The sequence below is a fragment of the Trichomycterus rosablanca genome, chromosome 21 (assembly GCF_030014385.1).
Source record: "Trichomycterus rosablanca isolate fTriRos1 chromosome 21, fTriRos1.hap1, whole genome shotgun sequence".
Taxonomy (NCBI): domain Eukaryota; kingdom Metazoa; phylum Chordata; class Actinopteri; order Siluriformes; family Trichomycteridae; genus Trichomycterus; species Trichomycterus rosablanca.
Genome location: NC_086008.1, coordinates 21,198,150 through 21,220,564, shown reverse-complemented (window position 1 = coordinate 21,220,564; position 22,415 = coordinate 21,198,150). Strand labels below are relative to the sequence as shown.

General features: G+C 46.2%; 2 protein-coding genes across 3 annotated transcripts; both read right to left on the bottom strand.

The window, feature by feature from the left end:
• Positions 1-116: 116 nt before the first annotated feature.
• On the bottom strand, positions 117-11,266 carry tmem150aa (transmembrane protein 150Aa). The gene is made up of 8 exons (XM_063017577.1): positions 11,198-11,266; positions 8,175-8,424; positions 8,047-8,094; positions 7,868-7,954; positions 6,884-6,951; positions 4,885-5,012; positions 4,622-4,799; positions 117-3,303 (listed from the first exon to the last, which is right to left on the bottom strand). Exons 2-8 carry the CDS (start codon positions 8,237-8,239, stop codon positions 3,041-3,043), a joined length of 837 nt encoding a protein of 278 aa, XP_062873647.1. The 5' UTR covers positions 8,240-8,424; positions 11,198-11,266; the 3' UTR covers positions 117-3,040.
• A 1,081-nt stretch (positions 11,267-12,347) lies between these two features.
• On the bottom strand, positions 12,348-22,384 carry tango2 (transport and golgi organization 2 homolog (Drosophila)). Of its 2 annotated transcripts, none has more exons than XM_063017967.1 (9): positions 22,279-22,384; positions 21,087-21,216; positions 19,761-19,849; positions 16,227-16,346; positions 15,891-16,005; positions 14,663-14,730; positions 14,322-14,472; positions 13,842-13,946; positions 12,348-12,830 (listed from the first exon to the last, which is right to left on the bottom strand). In XM_063017967.1, exons 2-9 carry the CDS (start codon positions 21,140-21,142, stop codon positions 12,710-12,712), a joined length of 825 nt encoding a protein of 274 aa, XP_062874037.1. In that variant the 5' UTR covers positions 21,143-21,216; positions 22,279-22,384; the 3' UTR covers positions 12,348-12,709. The 2 variants fall into 2 exon arrangements, with proteins under 2 accessions (XP_062874037.1, XP_062874038.1); XM_063017968.1 differs by having other exon boundaries at positions 14,322-14,469; positions 22,279-22,383.
• Positions 22,385-22,415: the final 31 nt, after the last annotated feature.

Below are 22,415 nucleotides of genomic sequence, written 5' to 3'. Positions count from 1 at the left end.
GACCGCGCTACCCAGCACCCATTGTGCCAAATAAAGGCCAGAACGTCTTTATTTCTGCAGCACTTTCGCACCTTCCACTCGTACAGAAATAAAATGAAACCACAGACAGACTGATAGAAGAGTGTCTATATATTATTGTTCATTTATTATCATTTATTAATCGGATAGAAATATCTGCTCAGAGACAAAAAAAAAAAATCATCAGAACGATACGGGAATCGTACATATTTACACCAGCGATTTCACGAAATTAAAAATATCCTCTGCGCCGGATTCACGCCGGTTTTGGAGTTTGAAGCGGCTGCGTACAAACGGTAAAAAAAAGGCATCGGCATAAAAACGGACGTCACGAACATCATAAAGAAAAACGTGTAACAAAAACCGTCGGTGTTTAGTGTGAGCGGATCAGCCGGCGGTGAGGAACAGAGATTTGAGATTGTCTTGCTGACACGGAGGAAAACAGCAGCACGTATGTAACGTAAAGAACAAAGAAGCCCTGTCACTTTGGTCGAGCGAAAAAGCAACACAAACCGCCAGGATTGGTTATTACCGATGTGTGAAGGGCGCCGTTGCATGTGTTAGAAGTAACGCAGCGTCTCAGACCGCATACTATCGAACTAAACGGTATTCCAATCGTATTAGTTCTCGTTATGCAGTTTGGATCGAGGAGACTATCAGAAGGTGGGTCGATTACTTGAACCCAGGCGTGAAGCCCTTACGGATCCTGATTCCAGACCAGCTGGAGACCAGAGGCTCTCGGAATGGAAAAGCACAGAAGCCCGGGGATCCTCCTCCATCGTGTCGGGGACACTCGAGGGGGTGAAGTCGCTGATGGACTCGGCGTGAGAGACTCACTTTGGTTCGTAGGCGGCAGTAAAGAGAAGACTCGAGGCCTCGCCCAGGCCGACCGACACCGATCCAGGGTTCGGCGGTTTGAAAACGGAAAGCTGAAGGATGCCGACTTTCGATCCAGGATAAAGTGGCGTCTGTGCTTTGGTGGACTGAATACGGCACGAACACGGCGACCGAATGATAAAAAACAATCATTGGCAAACTGAGAAAAGCCTTGAAGCTGCACGTTGGCATGAAAAACGTCTTTGCGTGAGAAGAAAATGCTTCAAAAACCAAAACGTGATCGATGGCGAGAAACTGGATGAAGGACACGTGAATGAACAGGACCTGAAGGCTAGAGGTGCTGCGATCATCTACAATATATGGACAAAAGTATCAGGACACGCTTTCTGATCATCGAATTAGTAGTGAGTAATAGTGAATAATAAATCAATCATTTTTAGGGGAGTGATATGCTTGACTATGCAGCAACAGTTTATCCCAGCATGACTGTACCCCTGTGCACCTGGTGCCTGGTACCAACCACCAGCGCCTAGTTTACAGAAAGATCTCAAGCTGCAACAGCGACTCCTACTGGCTGTGATTGGTGGTGGAGGAATTCAGAGAGCACAGCATGATCCTCCGAATTCTAAGTGAGCTCTGTAAGGACTCGTTGGAACGTTGACATCAGCGCCCGGCCATACAAGTGCCGAGTGACTGAACGGGCACAAATTCCCATACAAAGTCTTGCGAGAAGGCTTCTCAAGATTTGCATTAATACCGTGAAATGGGACGTCCGAATACTTTTGACCATATAGTGAACGTAACGGCACCAAGCGGACGAACAGACGAAGGATTTACTGAACTGTCCACCCCTAACGTATGCAGAACAGACGGCTGTATCATCGTCAACACCCCCAGTGGACGACTATGAGCAAACGACCGCGTATAACAACACATGTAAAAAAAATTACATAAAATAATAATAATAAAAAATGATTATCTAGACAACAGGCATTCACGTCGTAGACATGTCGATAAGGCAGAGTCGATACTTACGATTCGGGATTCATCAAACTACTGGATTATCGTTTCAAGCTGGGTGGGTTCTCTAAATATAAACATGAGCACATGCACGGGCGCTATGAGTTCAGTAACGTACGACATCCACGCGGTCACGACACGACGCGGCTCAGCAGCTCGGACGCAACGGAGGCGGATCCATTCATGCGTGACGTGCACAAAAAAAAAAAACCCACACTCTATCGGAGTCCCTTTCACATTCGAACCCTCAGCCGGACGTAACAAAATCCTCCGTTATAAGCCATGAAGGAAACTAGAAGTCGGACGCCGTACGTCACGTGCCGCGCGTGTGAAAGCGAATGAGGACGGACGGCGGACGGTGGTGCAGGTGTGTGAATGAGCTACTGGTTTAATGGACTGGTTTAGACCTGGTTCAACTGGATACAGAACTGCACTGCACTGCTCGGGGGTCTGAGCATCGATCCGTTTCAACACGACGGTAATTTAAACACACGGTAAACATCGACTCTATATGGACGAGCAAAAGTATTGGGACACCTCGTCTAAATATTGAATTCCTGAATGAACCGGACCATCAATATCAGCGTCCAGCCGTACAGACGCGGTCAGCTGATGGTTCGACTCAATGGGCACAAATTCCCACACACGGACATCTTTCAAAGCCTGTTTTAATACTGTTCGTCTTTGAAATGGGACGTCTCGACAAGCTCATGGTCAGGCGTCCACATACTTTTGGTCGTACAGTGTAAACATGAGGTACCGTCAGGTATAGCTAAGGGTCAGGATTGAACTGGCCAATCAGCAAACGGGTCGTAAGCCTTAAATATGAAATCGTGGCATATACTGCCACCTAGTGTCTGTTTATTTAAATGGTCACTGAAATGTGTAGCAATTTAAAGATTCGACACGTTTGGCCTGGAATCCAGGACTCACAACGAGGGCTGCGTTCCAAATCACACTCTGTCGTACTAGCTAGTAGGCAGGATTAGTACACAGCCAGGCGCTGGAGACTTTCCTTAGTGTTTAGCGCAGTGGAACGTTTACAGGCAGTAACCTAAACCGCTAACCAGCGCAGTGCAGTGCAGTTCGAGGGAATTCTGGGAGTACGAATTCAAGGCAGCAGCGTGTGTGTGTGTGTGTAGGTGTGTGTAGGTGTGTGTGTGAGCTAGAGCATAGCTATGTTCTCGGGCGTGCAGTTCAGTTGTGTAGATGTGGTGCTGCTCCGGCCCGGGCTCTTCAGTCCTCTGGTGGCCCCGCCCTCCAGGACGAGGTTCCTCTGCAGGCCGGCCATCAGCGTCTCGCTGGTGACGGAGCCGAACTCGTAGGTGAAGGTGCCGTAGAAGACCAGGATGAGGACGGTGAAGACCCACTCGCAGATGGCGGCGGCGTGCTGCAGGACGAAGCTCTCGTGGACGAAGAAGACGCCGCGTAGGACGAGCGGTCAAGGAAGAACGTTTACATTTACGGCACTTAGCATTCAACGACTTACAGTACTGGGACAGTATACAGTCTAAGCAATTGAGGGTCAAGGGCCGCGCTCAGGGGCCCAACAGTGACAACCTGGCAGTAATGGGGCTTAAACCAGCGACCTTTTGATTACTAGTCTGGACACTTTTATCCGAAGTGACTTGCAGTACTGTGACAGTATATAGTGTCTGAGCAATTAAGGGTTAAGGGCCGCGCTCAGGGGCCCAACAGTGACAACCTGGCAGTAATGGGGCTTGAACCAGCGACCTTTTGATTACTAGTCTGGAAACTTTTATTCAAAGCGACTTGCAGTACTGTGTCAGTATATAGTGTCTGAGCAATTAAGGGTCAAGGGCCTCGCTTAAGGGCCCAACAGTGACAACCTGGCAGTAATGGGGCTTGAACCAGCAACCTTTTGATTACTAGTCTGGAAACTTTTATCCGATGTGACTTGCAGTACTGTGACAGTATATAGTGTCTGAGCAATTAAGGGTTAAGGGCCTCGCTCAAGGGCCCAACAGTGACAACCTGGCAGTAATGGGGCTTGAACCAGCAACCTTTTGATTACTAGTCTGGAAACTTTTATTCAAAGCAACTTGCAGTACTGTGTCAGTATACAGTCTATGCAATTGGGACTTAAGGGCCTCGCTCAGGGGCCCAACAGTGACAACCTGGCAGTAATGGGGCTTGAACCACTGACCTTCTGATTACTAGTCTGGACACTTTTATCCGAAGTGACTTGCAGTACTGTGACAGTATATTGCCGTAGCCTAGTGGTTAAGGTACTGGACTAGTAATCAGAAGGTCACTGGTTTAAGCCCCACCACTGCCAGGTTGCTGCTGTTGGGCCCTTGAGCAAGGCCCTTAACCCTCAATTGTTGCTCAGACTGTATACTTGTATATTGTAACTGTAATGAAAGTCGCTTTGGATAAAGGCATCTGCTAAATGCTGAAAGTGTAAGTGTAAAGTGTATTGTCTAAGCAATTGAGGGTTAAGGGCCTCGCTTAAGGGCCCAACAGTGACAACCTGGCAGTAATGGGGCTTGAACCAGCAACATTTTGATTACTAGTCCAGTACCTTAACTGCTAGGCTACCACTGCCCCATCATGAGCGATTTGCCTCGAAATGCATCACATTTACCGAGGCGTCCTAGCGATCCTACGGCAATTCAGTTAGCAATCGAAACGTCCAATATGTCGAAGTCTAAGGGCCCCAGTTTGACCCCTGACCCGCTGACGGGTCTCAAACCCGGGACCTGGGGAGATATGGGAAGGATATTGAGGACGAGGGAGACCAGAGAGCCGACGGAGATGGCGACCCTCACGTGGCCCATGAGGTAATCGAGGGCGGTGACGGCGGCGCGGTACGTCAGCACGCACTGCAGACACGCGAACACCATGCCGGCGGGAAACGCCACGGCCGCCCCCACGTAGTGCAGAGTCCTGGCGTGATCCACCTGAGGGAACACCGAGCGACGACCAATCAGCCGTCGAGTCGACAACGACTCAATTCATGCGGGCAAAGAAAAAAAGTGGACGGACCTGGAAGTTCCCCACCATGACCAGCCCCAGCGCGTTGGTGCAGCCGGACACCAGGCCGCCCGTGTTGGTCCAGCAGTGGTGACTGTGCTCGATGAGCTGGGCGTAGCGCAGCAGACACACCATCACCACTGGAGAGAGAAACATGAACGTGGAACACAAAGCGTAGCGTGATCCTAGTGACCGAAAGTATACGGACACCCCTCATTATCGAATTCAGGGGTTACCTCAATACCTTTTGCTGACCAGCTTAAGTGGACGGACCCACAAATTATTATTATTATTTATTTATTAAGATTTAACGTCATGTTTTACACACTTTGGTTCCATTCGTGACAGGACTGATAGTTACTGGTTACACTGGTTAATGTCAAACACAACCTTGAACCACTGACCTTCTGATTACTAGTCTGGACACTTTTATCCGACGCGACTTGCAGTACTGTGACATTATATCGCCGTAGCCTAGTTGTTAAGGTACTGGACTAGTAATCAGAAGGTCGCTGGTTCAAGCGCCGCCACCACTGCCAGGTTGTCACTGTTGGGCCCTTGAGCAAGGCCCTTAACCTTGAATTTTTGCTCAGACTGTACACTGTAACTGTAATGAAAGTCGCTTTGGATAAAGGCGTCTGCTAAATGCTGAAAGTGTAAGTGTAAAGTGAATTGTCTAAGCAATTAAGGGTTAAGGGCCTCGCTCGAGGGCCCAACAGTGACAACCTGGCAGTAATGAGGCTTGAACCACTGACCTTCTGATTACTAGTCTGGACACTTATCCAAAGCGACTTGCATTACTGTGACAGTATATATATTGTCTAAGCAATTGGGACTTAAGGGCCTCGCTCGAGGGCCCAACAGTGACAACCTGGCAGTAATGAGGCTTGAACCACTGACCTTCTGATTACTAGTCTGGACACTTTTATCCGAAGCGACTTGCATTACTGTGAAAGTATACATATTGTCTAAGCAATTGGGACTTAAGGGCCTCGCTCGAGGGCCCAACAGTGACAACCTGGCAGTAATGGTGCTTGAACCAGCGACCTTCTGATTACTAGTCTGGACACTTGTATCCAAAGTGACTTGCAGTACAGTGACAGTATATACTGTATATTGTCTAAGCAATTAAGGGTTAAGGGCCTCGCTCGAGGGCCCAACAGTGACAACCTGGCAGTAATGGTGCTTGAACCAGCGACCTTATGATTACTAGTCTGGACACTTTTATCCAAAGCGACTTGCAGTACAGTGACAGTATACAGTCTAAGCAATTGGGACTTAAGGGCCAAACACAGTCATGGACAATTTTATATCTCCAGTTAACGTGACTGCACGTCTTTGGACTGTGGGAGGAAACCGGAGCTCCCGGAGGAAACACACACAGACACGGGGAGCAGCTGGGAATCGAACCCGGGACCTTCTAGCTGTGAGGCGACTGATACGGTCTGCAGTTTAGGAACGGGACGTCAAGCAGTCGGGCGGTTGTAGCCTAGTGATTCAGGTACTGGAATAGTAAGCAGAAGATCGCTGGTTCAAACCCCACCACTGCCAGGTTGCCACTGTTGGGCCCCCGAGCAAGGCCCTTAACCCTCAATTGCTCAGATTGTAAGCGGCTTTGGATAAAAGCCGAAAACGTCGACGTTAATGTTAAATGTAAAGCAAGCTCAAGGTTGGTGCATCCGGTACTGGGAGCGGTTGCCAGGTCCTCACTTATCCTGCTGAATTATGCACGTAATCTTACACACACATTAGGCGCCACCGTGGGCTTAGATGCTGCTGCACCAGATAGAACCCCAGGGGCTTTTCCAAAGCAGGTTTCCCCACGGCGCTCGGGACGTCCAGTTCTGTTATGATGCATTTTTAAACGCTTTCCCTCCTTCAGCACCTGACTCAGTAAAACCTCCGCCAGATTATGATGCTGCTAATGGATCTAGCGAGTGTGTGTGTGTGTGTGTGTGTGTGTGTGTGTGTGTGTGTGTGTGTGTGTGTGTGTGTGTGTGTGTGTTCTTACCCATGAAGGCTCCTACATTTCCAACCAGACTGAGCAGGCAGCTTTCAGGAGGGAACGAGCCGCATTTACTGCAACAGAAACAACAAACAGTCACTATACGTCAGCCAAAACATCAGGACCACACCCCAAAAATATGCACAGCAGTGTGTATTCGGTAACATTCGGTGGACTGGTGGAGTTTCCTTGAAGGTTTATGTGTTGGATAGATAATGCGCCCTTTATTCTATAGTATTTTATTTCTTTATTTATTAGGATTTAAACGTCATGTTTTACACTTTGGTTCCATTCATGACAGGACAGGCAGTTACTGGTTACACTGGTTAATATCAAACACAGTCATGGTTAATTTTGTATCTCCAGTTCACCTCACTTGCACGTCTTTGTACTGTCGGAGGAAACCCACACAGACACGGGGAGAACATGCAAACTCCACACAGAAAGGACCCGGACCGATCCGGCTGGGGATCGAACCCAGGACCTTCTTGCTGTGAAGCGACAGTGCAAATAGTAATTTAAAAACACGAAATAAACTCGTACGCGGACCCCTCCTTGTGGAGGCTTTACGTCACATCTCGTAATCCACAGTGGGACCAGATTGCCACAATTTTTTTCATTAAGTGTATTCTGTTTTGGGGCGGCACTGTGGCTCAGTGGGTAGCACTGTCGCCTCGCAGCAAGAAGGTCCTGGGTCCGATCCCCAGGTGGGACGGTCCAGGTCTTTTCTGTGTGGGTTTCCTCCGGGAGCTCCGGTTTCCTCCAACAGTCCAAAGACGTGCAAGTGAGGTGAATTCGAGATACAAAATTGTCCATGACTGTGAAACTTGAACTGATGAATGTTGTGTAAGCGGTAACTACCTGTCCTGTCACGAATGTAACCAAAGTGTGAAACATGATGTTAAACTCCTAATAAATAAATATAAATAGCTAATGGACAAATCGTAAGATCTCAGCATTCCGTCCAGCCAGAGACTGCAGATGTGTTACCTGATGAGCGGGATGTCCTGGATGGTGCAGCACGTTTTGGGGAAGCCCGGCTCTGCCGTCTCCTTCGAGCACGTCTCGTTGTAGGACCTTCAGACGACGACATTCAAAGATCCAGAGATTTTTTTAGCAAAGCAAAGCAGAAAAAAGTACCGTATTTATAAGTAACAAGTGTCATTTACCAGTTCTCCACAGGACAGACGTGGTGGTTCATCACGGCCATGGCGTACCTACAAACACAGTAATGTCAGTAAGGTCCGTCTGATACAAACCGCTGCTGCCGCACTCTACCAAAAGTGTTCACACTCACACGATCCATATGCCAGTGATGGAGAAGGCAGCCAGGCTGACGGGCAGGATGATCCAGGCAGTCATGAGGCTGACTCGGCGTCCTGAGCATGAGGGGGGCAGAGATGCCGGGTACAGGGGTGGGAAAGGGAACGGCGAGAGAGAGGGAGAGGGAAAGAGAAGGGGATGACGATGGGTGGGGACGAGCAGCAGAGGGACATGAGAGGAGGACGGGGACCACGCAGAGCCCCGGGCGCGGCCGGTGTAAACAGCTGAGAGAGGGAAGACATTGTGGACTCAGTGAGACGAACAGTCGAAGATGTCTGAAGGTGTCGCATATCGCTTTTTTATATTATATTACATTAAAAAGTTGACACTTTTATTTACTCCCTGTGGAGAATGTGTTGTTTTGCTCAGAGACTTTGCTTTTGCAGCATTTCCACCCGCCTGTTGGCACAGTCCAATCTGGCTGTTCTCCTGTAATCGAAGTCTTTTGTCAACAAGTCGTTTCTGCCTGCGGAACTGCCGCTCGCTGGATGTTTTTTTGCATGTTTCGGTGCGAACGCTACAGACTTTTGTGCGTAATACTTTCAGCATCTCAGAACTTTCTGAGATCCTCAAACCAGCCTGTCTGGCAAGGTCAGAATCATTCAGACGCCACATGACTACAGGTCCTTCTCAAAAAATTAGCATATTGTGATAAAGTTCATTATTTTCCATAATGTAATGATAAAAATTAAACTTTCATATATTTTAGATTCATTGCACACCAACTGAAATATTTCAGGTCTTTTATTGTTTTAATACTGATGATTTTGGCATACAGCTCATGGAAACCCAAAATTCCTATCTCAAAAAATTAGCATATCATGAAAAGGTTCTCTAAACGAGCTATTAACCTAATCATCTGAATCAACGAATTAACTCTAAACACCTGCAAAAGATTCCTGAGGCTTTTAAAAACTCCCAGCCTGGTTCATTACTCAAAACTGCAATCATGGGTAAGACTGCCGACCTGACTGCTGTCCAGAAGGCCATCATTGACACCCTCAAGCAAGAGGGTAAGACACAGAAAGAAATTTCTGAACGAATAGGCTGTTCCCAGAGTGCTGTATCAAGGCACCTCAGTGGGAAGTCTGTGGGAAGGAAAAAGTGTGGCAGAAAACGCTGCACAACGAGAAGAGGTGACCGGACCCTGAGGAAGATTGTGGAGAAGGGCCGATTCCAGACCTTGGGGGACCTGCGGAAGCAGTGGACTGAGTCTGGAGTAGAAACATCCAGAGCCACCGTGCACAGGCGTGTGCAGGAAATGGGCTACAGGTGCCGCATTCCCCAGGTCAAGCCACTTTTGAACCAGAAACAGCGGCAGAAGCGCCTGACCTGGGCTACAGAGAAGCAGCACTGGACTGTTGCTCAGTGGTCCAAAGTACTGTTTTCGGAAATCAAGGTGCCAGAGTCTGGAGGAAGACTGGGGAGAAGGAAATGCCAAAATGCCTGAAGTCCAGTGTCAAGTACCCACAGTCAGTGATGGTCTGGGGTGCCATGTCAGCTGCTGGTGTTGGTCCACTGTGTTTTATCAAGGGCAGGGTCAATGCAGCTAGCTATCAGGAGATTTTGGAGCACTTCATGCTTCCATCTGCTGAAAAGCTTTATGGAGATGAAGATTTCATTTTTCAGCACGACCTGGCACCTGCTCACAGTGCCAAAACCACTGGTGAATGGTTTACTGACCATGGTATTACTGTGCTCAATTGGCCTGCCAACTCTCCTGACCTGAACCCCATAGAGAATCTGTGGGATATTGTGAAGAGAAAGTTGAGAGACACAAGACCCAACACTCTGGATGAGCTTAAGGCCGCTATCGAAGCATCCTGGGCCTCCATAACACCTCAGCAGTGCCACAGGCTGATTGCCTCCATGCCACGCCGCATTGAAGCAGTCATTTCTGCAAAAGGATTCCCGACCAAGTATTGAGTGCATAACTGAACATAATTATTTGAAGGTTGACTTTTTTTGTATTAAAAACACTTTTCTTTTATTGGTCGGATGAAATATGCTAATTTTTTGAGATAGGAATTTTGGGTTTTCATGAGCTGTATGCCAAAATCATCAGTATTAAAACAATAAAAGACCTGAAATATTTCAGTTGGTGTGCAATGAATCTAAAATATATGAAAGTTTAATTTTTATCATTACATTATGGAAAATAATGAACTTTATCACAATATGCTAATTTTTTGAGAAGGACCTGTAGACTAATCTAATTCCAGACAGTGCACTGCTGTCATGTGATATTTATTTAATGTAGAAAAACGTTATTAAGTATAAATAAAACGTATATAAATATCGTGTTATGATTATTATTGATAATAAAATATTTGCTGGTTATTATAGTTGGTTTTAGCAATATTATTATTATAAATGTGCTACTCCTATTGCTCTATAAATGCACTAAGTGTTTTTTTCCCAATCGAATTCCGACAGCGCCCGCCCCCCCCTGTACTACGATTGGAGCATATGATCAGCGTGCTGTTTTGTCATTGGGTAGCTTTTAATACGGACAGCACATGTAGCCAATCGTACCTCAGGAGGCGGGACGTGTCAGAAAGCGGGTAGAAAGAAAGCAAGTTCAAATGTGGATGATTCGTGTTAATAAATGTATTTAAATAAACGATTACATTAACAAATTAATTACTATTTAACATCGATGCTTAAAACTGTAAATTGATCTTTATTGTGGTTGTAATCGAACCTAAAAACATCTCGCATTTCTCAAATTGCTAAATTGTATGGCAGACTCAGCTGGCAGCTGTGTGAGTGAGTGTGTCCATATTATTATTGACAGTAAACACGTTAGTTATCATTATGTGGACAGTAATAACAATAACAGCAATAATACATCAGTAACAACAAGCTAACATGAAAACAAGCACTGCAGCATAATTACATTCAACCTATTAAGCACTTTAAGGTGATCAAACTCACGCATTTGACACTTACGCTTATTTATTAAATAAAATAATATAATCGTTAGAGTAAACATACCGTACGCGCTGTTATTCTTCTGTATTTACTCACCTAACACAACCTTGGTGTTGTCGCTTTAAAGCTAACAGCTACCTCTGCGTTCTTTCCATTAGCAGCCCCGCCCAGATGTGATTGTAGTTCTTCAGCGCCGCCGTCACCGTTAAACAACACGCAGCGGTACGATTCACGAACTACATTACCCAGAATGCTTACAGGTAGGACAACCGGAAGCACTCTTATCCAAATTTGGGCATTTGCATACGCGCTGTGAATGACAGCGGTGCACCACTGCACATGCGCAGATACAGTTAGACACTGAGGTGAATGATTCCCGCTACTGAAGCACGTTTCTGTGGTAATTTATGACCCTGGATGTGTAAAATAAAAGTTCTTTTATTCAGTTATGAAACTGTAACCATATAAATAGGGCTAGTTTGACTGCCCCTTCGAACCCTGTGGTATGTTTTTAAATCCATGAGCCAACATATACTGGTTATTTCCTTTACCAAATGATCCATACTGTACCTTATGCCTAGTTCACACTACATGAGGCGCGGCACGGTGGCTAAGTGGGTAGCACTGTCGCCTCACCGCAAGAAGGTCCTGGGTTCGATCCCCAGGTCGGGGCGGTCCGGGTCCTTTCTGTGCGGAGTTTGCATGTTCTCCCCGTGTCTGCGTGGGGTTTCCTCCGGGAGCTCTGGTTTCCTCCCACAGTCCAAAAACATGCTGCCAGGTTAATCGGAGACACTGAATTGCCCTATAGGTGAATGTGTGTGTGTGTATGTGTGTCTGCCCTGCGATGGACTGGCGCCCATTGAAAGGCTCCAGCACCCCCCTGTGACCCTGATTGGATAAGCGGTTAAGACAGTGAGTGAGTGAGTAATTATGACTGAATACAATTTAAGCCATTGAGTTAAGGGCCTTGCTCAGGGGTCCATCCATGGCAAGTTGGCGGCAGTGGGGCTTGAACCAGCGACCTTCTTTGACCATTGTCTGTTTGTACTACACTAAGGAAACGTTTCCCGTCTGCTAAATGCTGCCACAAACATTTAGATTCAGATTTTTTCCATTTAATTATACAGTCTATATTATCATGACCCTAAACCTGTAAGGCACCCACAAAGCATTTTGGATTAGAAGCTGAAACCAAAACATTGTAAATATCACACAAGATAAAGGTTTTTTTATTGAAAGGGGGAATAAACTTTATTGTGCTAACTGAAGATCACAGACGTGCAGTTCCTGAGTTAAAGTCGAGGGGGCGCTAATGAAATAACTCACAATGTTACATTTGGATTGGATTCGTTTACCAGGGGGGCGACTGTGACACCTTCGCCAATCTGGATTCCAATTCCCTATTACGATTTCTCTTGTCCCGTTGTCCCGTTCCCTTCCGACCCTCCTGTTAAACACGGAGGCTCAGTTTAGGAAAAGTGCAAGTAAAAATCTCCCGTTAGCTTTAGCAGGACGTTTCCGAGGGAAGAGCGTAGGTTTTGGAGGAAGGCACGGCTGGCGTGGAGGGTCGGACCCTCACTCCTGCAGTCTGAAGTGGAAGCTCTTGGTGCTCCACTGGCTGACGTCACCGTCGAGCATGGTGTGCTCGGTGAAGCTGACGTTATCCTCGCCGTCGATCAGGATGATGGTGTTGGTCCTACAGAGAGAGGACGAGAACTGTTGTCTTTGCTCACCCCTCGTTAATGATTTGTAAATAAAATATTCTACAGAGACGAGACGTCTGCACGTGTGAACGAGCATTTACTGTAATTTACTGAACTTAAAATATAAAAAAAAAAGATTTAAACATCAAACGGGAAATAAAAATGTTCAATTGTATTTTTTATTTTCTTCTCTGTAGATATTTTAACTATTATAAGAACTAGAATTTGAGTGGCTGTTAAAACTTTTGCACAAGACAAAAAAAACGTATTTTTACAATGAAATGTTACTGAGAGAGAAAAAAAGGAAAAAGAAGAAAAGAAAAAAGCTGAAAAATAAAAGAAAAACAAAACAAAAGAAAAATATTTAGAAGAAAAAAGGCAGAAAAAGAAAGAAAAAAAAGAAAGGGCAAAAAAAATGAAGAAAATGTTAAAAAGGCAGGAAAAGAACAGAAAAAAAGCATAAAGAAGAAAAAGAAGGAATAAAAAGGGCAGAAAAGAAATGAAAATGAAAAAAGAAGAAACAGAAAAAGAAAAAAGGGCAGAAAAAAGAAAAATATCAGAAGAAAAGAGAAGAAAAAGAAAAAAGGCAGAAAAAGAAAGAAAACAAATGAAAATGAAAGAAAAAAGAAAGAAAAAGAAAAAATAAAGAAAAAAAAAACAAAAGAAAAAAGAAGAAAAAGAAAATAAAGAAATAGCAAAAAAAAGAAAATAAAAAAGGAAGAGAAAAAAGAAACAAAAGAAATATGAATAGAAAAATACATGAAAAAAGAAAAAGAATAAATGTGAACGATTGAATTAGAGAGAAAAAGAAAATTAGAGAAGGAGAATTAGCTCGCAAGCATCTTTGAGTCCTCCCTCGTATCTAAAAATGAATTAGACTTCCTGACTAGTATTCTGTTGCTCCGGGGTCCAGGTTTCTGTTATTCTGTCCATTACTTGTGTGTGTGTGTGTGTGTGTGTGTGTGTGTGTGTGTGTGTGTGTGTGTGTGTGTGTGTGTGCAGACCTGGTGCCGTAACCCGGAGAGCGTACACACACGGCGGACAGAGCTCGCAGCACGGCTGCAGTGTATCCTTCACCCTGACTCTCCTGCAGCGGGTCCGGCGTGTTTCTGACAAACACACAACGAGTGGATTCACCAGTTAGAACCATACAAGCATGTGGTCAAAAGTATGTGGACACCCGACCATGACGTCCTCACACCCGGCCTGCGGGACATCCCGTTCTTCACCTATAAGCAGTTTTGTGGAGTTGATGCCCTCGATCTGCGGCTCCTCTGTGGAGGCTTTGTACAAGATATTGGGAGTGTACCTGTGGGAATTTGTGCCCGTTCAATCAAAGGAGCATTCCCAAAATCAGAAGAAAGTATTTTACTTTATAACAGTTTAATACACCTGTTAGTAATGGGCGTGGCTAAAACACTCGAGCTTGATAATTAGACAGGATGTCCACATATTTTAGGACAGAGGGACGGACAGACACTCACAGCTCCTCGTCATTAAGGACACTCAGCAGTTCCTGCACCAGGCCTTCGGGGGGCAGCGTCTTATCCACCACGCTGGTGAAGTTACGCTTACCGCGCTGCAGTTTCCTCCAGGGCGTCTCCAGCAAAGAGTTACTCAGACCGTAGATTCCTGCTGAAACACACACACAATTAAAAGTATACAACCAAAAGTATGTGGACACCCCTCTAATTCATTATTGGGATAAGTTTAGGTAAACAAACACTCTCTTAACTAAACGAGCACAAATTCTCACAGACACAGTCCATAACGCTCCGGTCTCAGGCTTTTATTATAGTGTGTGTGCAGAAAAAAGAAAACAAACCCGCCGTCAGATGGATGGGGTCGGGGCTGCCTCTGTTTCCATAGTAACACACCGTCTCTTCATTGGCTCTGCAATGGACGACAGGAAAAGAGGAAACACAGTCAGCGAGCGCGACACTGTTACACACAAACAGCCAAAAAGAAAGAAAAGAAAAAAGAAGAAAAAGAAAGAAAAGTAAGAAAAAAGAAGAAAAAAAAAAGGGCAAAGAAAGAAAGAAAAAAATAAAGACTCTGCAGAAAAAGAAAAAAAGAAAATAAGAAAACAACAGAAAAAAGAAAATAAAAACTGCAGAAAAAGAAGAAAAAAGGCAGAAAAAAGAAAAGAAAAAAGAGAAAAGGATAAAGAAATGAAAGAAAAAGAAAAAAGAATCTCCAGAAAAATAAAAGAAAGAAGAAAAAAAGCAAAAAAGTAAAAAGAAAGAAATGAAAGAAAAAGAAAAAAAATTAAGAATCTGCAGAAAATAAAAAAGAAGAAAAAGAAAAAAGCAGAAAAAAAGAAAAGAAAAAAAACAACAGAAAAGAGAAAATAAAGACTGCAAAAAAAGAAAAAAAACAGAAAACAAGTAAGAAAAAGAAGAAACGACAGAAAAAAGGAAAAAGAAAATAAAAAAAAACTGCGAAAAAAAGGAAAAAACGGCAGAAAGAAACAAAAAAGACAAGATACAGGAAGAGAAGAAAAAAGAAAAAAATGTAAAAAGAAAAGACAAAAAAAATAAAAAGTAATAAATGGCAGTAGTGGGTTAGATCATTAGTGTGTGTGTCCACATACTTTTGGCCTCACATTTGCTGCAGGTTTAAAAATAGAAGTTTAGGTTCCTGATTCGCTCAGGTTAGTTATGATCCTGGTCGCTGCTCTGACCTGCTGTTCCGTTTACACTGCTGTGATTAATTAGCCAGGGAAACAGAACCGCCACGGAAAAAGGTTAGCGCCTTCAGAGCTAGCGTGTCCCTTTTATCGCCTGATAGCTTCCTCCGCTGTGTGTGTGTGTGAGCGTGGGTTACCATGAGTCAGAGGGTCTGTCTGAAAACCTGGTGATCTCTCTACATCCTCCTACACTCCCGAGAAGAGGGCGTGTCTAAATTCTTAGATCCCTTAAAGTGCTCCGACTGAGGCGCCTTTATTCTGACTTTATGGAAAGCTTGCTTGAACGTGGACAAATCATGGCAAACTCAGTCTGGTTGGAGACTAGTGCACGCAAACACACCTGCTGCCCAAGCGTAGAGGTTACCTGAAGTCGGCCGTGAGGAGGTTGAAGCCGTTGTACAGGTGTCCGTCGGACGCCACCTTGCGGAGGTAGGAGAAGCTGTCCACGCCCTCGGTCAGGAAATTGGACACCAAGAACCCTGAGAGAAGAGATCAGAGGTCAACACAGGTGCGTTATTAGTTTTTGCACAGGTGGCGGCGCCTCAACTGGACAGTAGGAGGTGCTGTTTGCAGGCTAGCATATATTACTGCTGGCCACCAGAGGGCACCATTTAAGTGCAGCATGGCATTTCTTGGCATGCCTCCCATACCTACTAGACCCCCTCAGTGACCTGGATGTACACCCCGATCGATGCCCTACCTCTTCCCTGGGCGTCCGGGTTTTGCTTCCCTTCCATGTAATTGGTCAGCGCTGCCAGTCTGCCGCGCTTGGTGACGCCGAGCCAGGATCCGCCCTCCTTGCCCACCTCCATGTCCAGACCTGAGGGGAATACACGAACACACACGACTCTCATCAGCGTCTTTACCCACCTGTACCCACCGAAGCTGGGGTCGGGGCGCAGCGTCAGCCTTTGTATGGCTGTTTGGCAGAGCTGGGATTCAAACCCTCAACCTTTTAATCCATAGCTCAAAGCTCTACCCACTAGGCTCCCGTATAGAGTATAGAGGGAGCTAGCTGGGCAGGTGAGGGGTAGAAGTAGAAGTCATCTAAGAAAACAGAACAGAAGAATCCCCGGGCTGGGGAATAGGCTACGTCTGAGGGAAGAATGAGCAATACGATTAATACCGTCCCACTCGCGGGTCACAAACCCCGGCGGATTTTCTCCGATCTGAATGTAAATGAAAGGATTTTCTTTTCATTAAACCTGAGAGCTGCTCCCAGAAGAGCCACCAGCTCAGCGGGCACGATCCATAAGCAAATATTCAAGCGACGTCTAGATGTCATTAAAATAAAAACTGGATTCTTGCACAGTCGACAGTTTCAGGTCGAGTTTTTTGCTATTCAAGACGTCGCCGGATTCATAACGGACTCTGTGTTTGGCCTGAAGAGGATTGAGAGGATTTTTTGCCTGATTTTGGTGCTGTTTACCTGGCTACCGTCTTCCATCCGGCCTTCCCTACTCAGACATGCTCACTTGAGTGAAGCGCCCAGCCAGGCCGTTGGAACCATCGATACTTGACCCTGAGAGTTGAGTCTTGGCAGGGGTCGTGACCCAGGGTTTGAAGAACCCTGATCTAGGGGAGTGGATTAGTAATTGTCGTATGAGTACCGCTGGTGGTCCTAGATGCTTCTCCAGGTGGGACTTCATTGGACCTTGTGACAGATAGCAGGGCTATAGATGGTACCCTTGTGTTTGGATTGACCAGGGGTGGAACTTGGATTGACCAGGGGTGGAACTTCAAACCAAACATCAGTGTATAGATGGTCCCCTTGGTTCAACTGGAGGTGAAACTTGGTTTGACCAGGGGTGGAACTTGGATTGACCAGGGGTGGAACTTGGCCAGGGGTGGAACTTGAATTGACCAGGAGTGGAACTTGGATTGACCAGGAGTGGAACTTGGATTGACCAGGGGTGGAACTTGGATTGACCAGGGGTGGAACTTGGATTGACCAGGGGTGGAACTTGAATTGACCAGGAGTGGAACTTGGATTGACCAAGAGTGGAACTTGGTTTGACCAGAAGTGGTTTGACCAGGAGTGAAACTTGGATTGACCAGGGGTGGAACTTGGATTGACCAGAAGTGGTTTGACCAGGGGTGGAACTTGAATTGACCAGGAGTGGAACTTGGATTGACCAGGAGTGGAACTTGGATTGACCAGGGGTGTAACTTGGATTGACCTGGAACTTGAATCGACCAGGAGTGGAACTTGGTTTGACCAAGAGTGGAACTTGGTTTGACCAGAAGTGGTTTGACCAGGGGTGGAACTTGAATTGACCAGGAGTGGAACTTGGATTGACCAGGAGTGGAACTTGGATTGACCAGGGGTGGAACTTGGATCGACCAGGGGTGGAACTTGAATTGACCATGGGTGGAACTTGAATTGACCAGGGGTGGAACTTGAATTGACCAGGGGTGGAACTTGGATTGACCAGGAGTGGAACTTGGATTGATCAGGGGTGGAACTTGAATTGACCAGGGGTGGAACTTGAATTGACCAGGGGTGGAAACTTGGATTGACCAGGAGTGGTTTGACCAGGGGTGGAACTTGGATTGACCAGGAGTGGAACTTGGATTGACCAGGAGTGGTTTGACCAGGAGTGGAACTTGGATTGACCAGGGGTGGAACTTGGATTGACCAGGAGTGGTTTGACCAGGGGTGGAACTTGGATTGACCAGGAGTGGAACTTGGATTGACCAGGAGTGGTTTGACCAGGAGTGAAACTTGGATTGACCAGGGGTGGAACTTGGATTGACCAGGAGTGGTTTGACCAGGGGTGGAACTTGGATTGACCAGGAGTGGAACGTGGATTGACCAGGAGTGGAACTTGGATTGACCAGGAGTGGTTTGACCAGGAGTGGAACTTGAATTGACCAGGAATGAAACTTGGATTGACCAGGGGTGGAACTTGAATTGACCAGGAGTGGTTTGACCAGGGGTGGAACTTGGATTGACCAGGAGTGGAACTTGGATTGACCAGGAGTGGAACTTGGATTGACCAGGAGTGGTTTGACCAGGAGTGGAACTTGAATTGACCAGGAATGAAACTTGGATTGACCAGGGGTGGAACTTGAATTGACCAGGGGTGGAACTTGAATTGACCAGGAGTGGTTTGACCAGGAGTGGAACTTGGTTTGACCAGGAGTGGAACTTGGATTGACCAGGAGTGGTTTGACCAGGGGTGGAACTTGGATTGACCAGGAGTGGTTTGACCAGGAGTGGAACTTGGTTTGACCAGGGGTGGAACTTGGTTCGACCAGGGGTGGAACTTCAAACCAAACACCAGTGTATAGATGGTCCCCTGGTGTTTGGTTTGTCCAGGGGTGGAACTTGATACCATTCTACCACCAGTGAGCATCAATGGGGACTGCTTGGCTAAACTGGATGTACCAGTTAGCACTGGGTTCGAGCAAACGTCTGGTAATATGGGACCTCAGAATTAAAATGTAGAAATGTGTACGACGGACTGAATCATTTCTCCAAGGTGCCGGCAGTCTGAGCGGCCGTCTGCATCCCTCATCATCAACATTCATCCGCGCGGCTCTCGCCCGACAGATAAACCCGTCCACTTAGTTTCTGTCACTCTGCATGAAAGCGCCCATCAATAAGCGCCCTGTCAGTCGCTAACCCCGAGATCAGAGGCCCAAACAAGCGCGGCTGAATATCCGCCGACTAAATGATGACGCGCGATCAGTCAATTGCGAAGCGTTTAGTGCCGGCGCTCTGGGAAGAGGCTGTTTTTACCGCCGGTCAGATTTCGATCGCGTTATTGACGTCGATGTTATTTATGTGCCGGACGCTTTTATCTCGCCCGGCAGAATCCGATCCGAGCCTGAGGCTGAGAGATGAGGGTTAAAGAGCTCGGTCGATCGGGTTCGAGTATCTCTCCCGCCACACAGTTAGAAGTCTGAGGAAGGGACGGACGGGTATCCAGGATCTCTCTGTACGGACCAACATATAATTTCTGATCAACCCTGAACAGACCGCTGGTCCCTGCTGCTGAAAGGGGCCATAATATAAGATGATGCTACCACCAGCAGATTTTACAGTTGGGATAGTGCTAACTGGCTGATTGGATCTACAGATTCAAGCCAACCAAACACAATCAACGCAACGTGACAAGCAGTGGTGCGACAACCAAGTGTACAAACTGGGCACCGGTACCAACTGGGAGTATTGTGTTGAAATGCTAATACGTACTTCAAGTCCATGAGTGCATGTTTAAGTTCTTACCGCTGAGGATTTCCTTGCCGTTGCCCCAGAAGTCGGCGGCCTTGGACGGCCTGTTGTAGAACTCGTCCCTGTTCGCCGCCAAAATAAGCCTGCAGAGGGACGGAGAGATAAACACGTGACTACAAAACGACCTCGGTGGCCTCAAGCGGACAGCAGGAGTCGCTGTTGCTCCCCTTGTGGTCCTGTGAAACCACTTGTAGTAACAAGGAATCCAAAAGTCACGTCTGATCAGTCGCCTCAACCCTGGGATTCTCCCTTTTTCTCCAGATTTGGTCGTAGCCAATTAGTCTGTCACTGCCGGGGATCCCGATTTTGGCCTGCGCCACGCCCCTTCCGACGCGTGCACGGTCCCTCGACCCCTCAATCTCCATGCTCCTCCACTTCTGGACAGGCGCCTCGACCTGCTAACCAGAGTCCTTGCACAGCTTTTGAAGACCCCGCCCACTTTCCAGTCCGGTCTTGCCCCACCCAGCAGACTTAGGGCCAATTTTGCCTGCTGCAGGCAACAGCCGGTTGTGCCCGCTAGAGGGAGGGGAACCGGGGAGTTCAGTATCTCAGCGCTGGCCAGACCCTGAGATTTCAAGGATTTCTGTGACTGAGCGGTTGGATGTTGTTGTTTGCTGAAATTCGAAGCGTCAAAAATATCCAGACAGCAACTTGAACCCCTTTGTGTCTACAGTCAACCAAGCTTTCCATCGGCATGAGCTTACAGACTGGCGTGTTTGTTGCATAGCAAGGGAAAGCTTGCTTGACTGTGGACAGTGTTAATTCATCATTCAGCAGAGCTGCTTGCCAGTGTTCCTTCACTGATCCTTAATGGTTAATGGGTGCGGTCAAACTAACCCTAATTACATAGGCAAAGAGAAGAAGTAATGCTACAAAGCTAAATGACCCTGTAGAGTTTTTGACCCCCTGGATCAAGGAACTCCAATGGCTTCATTTTTTGGCATCAACACACTCTAAACGGGTCTATTCTATTCTAAAGTCTCTCCGTGAGTCGGGCGCTTGGAGCTGGGAACTGTGGGAAAGGTCAAACCGGACAAGGGTCAGCCACAGGGTCTCCCAACAGTGCAGTTAAAAACACACAGTCCTCAGTACTTGGTCGTTTTGTTTGGTTTGACAATTAAAAGCAGCACTGTATGTCTGATCTTCATTAGCATTCAGTACACCGCGTCCTGTTAACGAGACCCTCAGTAAACGAGGAGCAGATTTAATGAAGAGCTATTCTGGTGAGCGGCTCATCAAAGACTTCAAAGAACTCGTGGACCGTCGACGACCCCGTCCGCGTCAGCGCGGCGTACGAACCGGAGAAAGTGAGCGGCTCACCTGTAGGCATTTTTGGACGCAGGCCGGGGGTCGAACTTGAAGAAGATGATGCACATGAGGAGAACGCGCGAGGTCTGACGGTTCCTATCGCAGCAGCAGCAGCAGTCGAGGCGAGAAGACGTGCTAAGTGCTAGAAGCAGAACAGAAACCAGTAAATAAAACCACATTCCCATATTTACACCTACAGTCTATTTCATGGCATTAACCCAACACATGGACTCCACAAGACTTCCAAAGGTGTCCTGTGGTATCTGGAATTTCTTAAGCCCTGTTCTTTGTGAGGTTGGACCTTTATATACTGGATTCATTTGCTCAGAACATCTCACAGCTTCTCGATAGGATTGAAATTTGGGAAATTTGGAGGCCAATTTAACACCTTGAACTCTTCGTCATGTTCCTCAAACCATTCCTGGACTTATTTACTTACTGCAGTCTGTCAGGGCACATAGGTACCTCAAAACATGTATTTAAAAAAAAAATGTAAATAGAAACACTACACAGACTTACACAATTCAAAGAAATCTAATTATTTGGCCACAGCCTGAAGCCACGTTCTCGGTGCCAGTGCACTTTGCTCTCATTTCAACACACAATCAAATCCAAATCACACAAATGTGGGAATTTATGCCTGTTTAGTCATTCGTCAGATCAGAAACTAAAGTTCAAATTCATCCCAAAAGTGTTTCAAATATTTTTATGCAATTTATTTTATACACATGTGGCTACAACGAGTGTGGCTGTAACATCTGGACTCTGGAGTGGATTAGAAGGGATGTCTACATACTTTTGGCTGCAAGTTGGTAACCATCAGCCCAAAGTAGCTGCTTATTTAAAAATAAAACATATGTACATGAATATATGTATTATATGATGTATATATTAGGCTGTCTGTTTATAAACATGTTCACTGCTCCTGGCTCCAGTATTCTAGAGTTTGACACTGGCTGTATCCCAAATTTATATACAGTAGAACTAAAGTGCACTACGCACTTTATCATTTACAATAATTTAGCCCTAAGTAGTGCACCGAAGTAGGAAATTAGTAGTTGATTTGGAGTTCGGCCGCTGTCAGATATCTAGGTTATGCTAAGCTAATCGAGTTCCGGTTTCGAATTGTAACAATAGAATAAAATGTCGACTCTTTATACAAGGAAGAAGTAAAAATCAAAAAGACATTTATAAAACTACTCACGAATCCATATGCGGTGAAAAATCAGTACATGTTGACAGTTAGGCGGCGGATAAACAAGTGCAGTCTGAGCAGGCTAGCGTCTACTGTGTACAGGGTTGCCAGATAGGAGTGACGTAAATCCCCTCGATTCGAGTGGA

Excerpts from the sequence above, each read along its gene's own strand:
- tmem150aa (XM_063017577.1), bottom strand. The coding sequence starts at position 8,239 with ATGACTGCCTGGATCATCCTGCCCGTCAGCCTGGCTGCCTTCTCCATC. Across the intron at positions 7,955-8,046 it reads GTCTGTCCTGTGGAGAACTG|GTCCTACAACGAGACGTGCT; the intron begins GTAAATGACACT and ends CGTCGTCTGAAG. Across the intron at positions 4,800-4,884 it reads TCATGGTGGGGAACTTCCAG|GTGGATCACGCCAGGACTCT; the intron begins GTCCGTCCACTT and ends GTGTTCCCTCAG.
- tango2 (XM_063017967.1), bottom strand. The coding sequence starts at position 21,142 with ATGTGCATCATCTTCTTCAAGTTCGACCCCCGGCCTGCGTCCAAAAAT. Across the intron at positions 16,347-19,760 it reads CGGCAAGGAAATCCTCAGCG|GTCTGGACATGGAGGTGGGC; the intron begins GTAAGAACTTAA and ends TATTCCCCTCAG. Across the intron at positions 14,473-14,662 it reads CCCCATCCATCTGACGGCGG|CAGGAATCTACGGTCTGAGT; the intron begins GTTTGTTTTCTT and ends TGTGTGTTTCAG.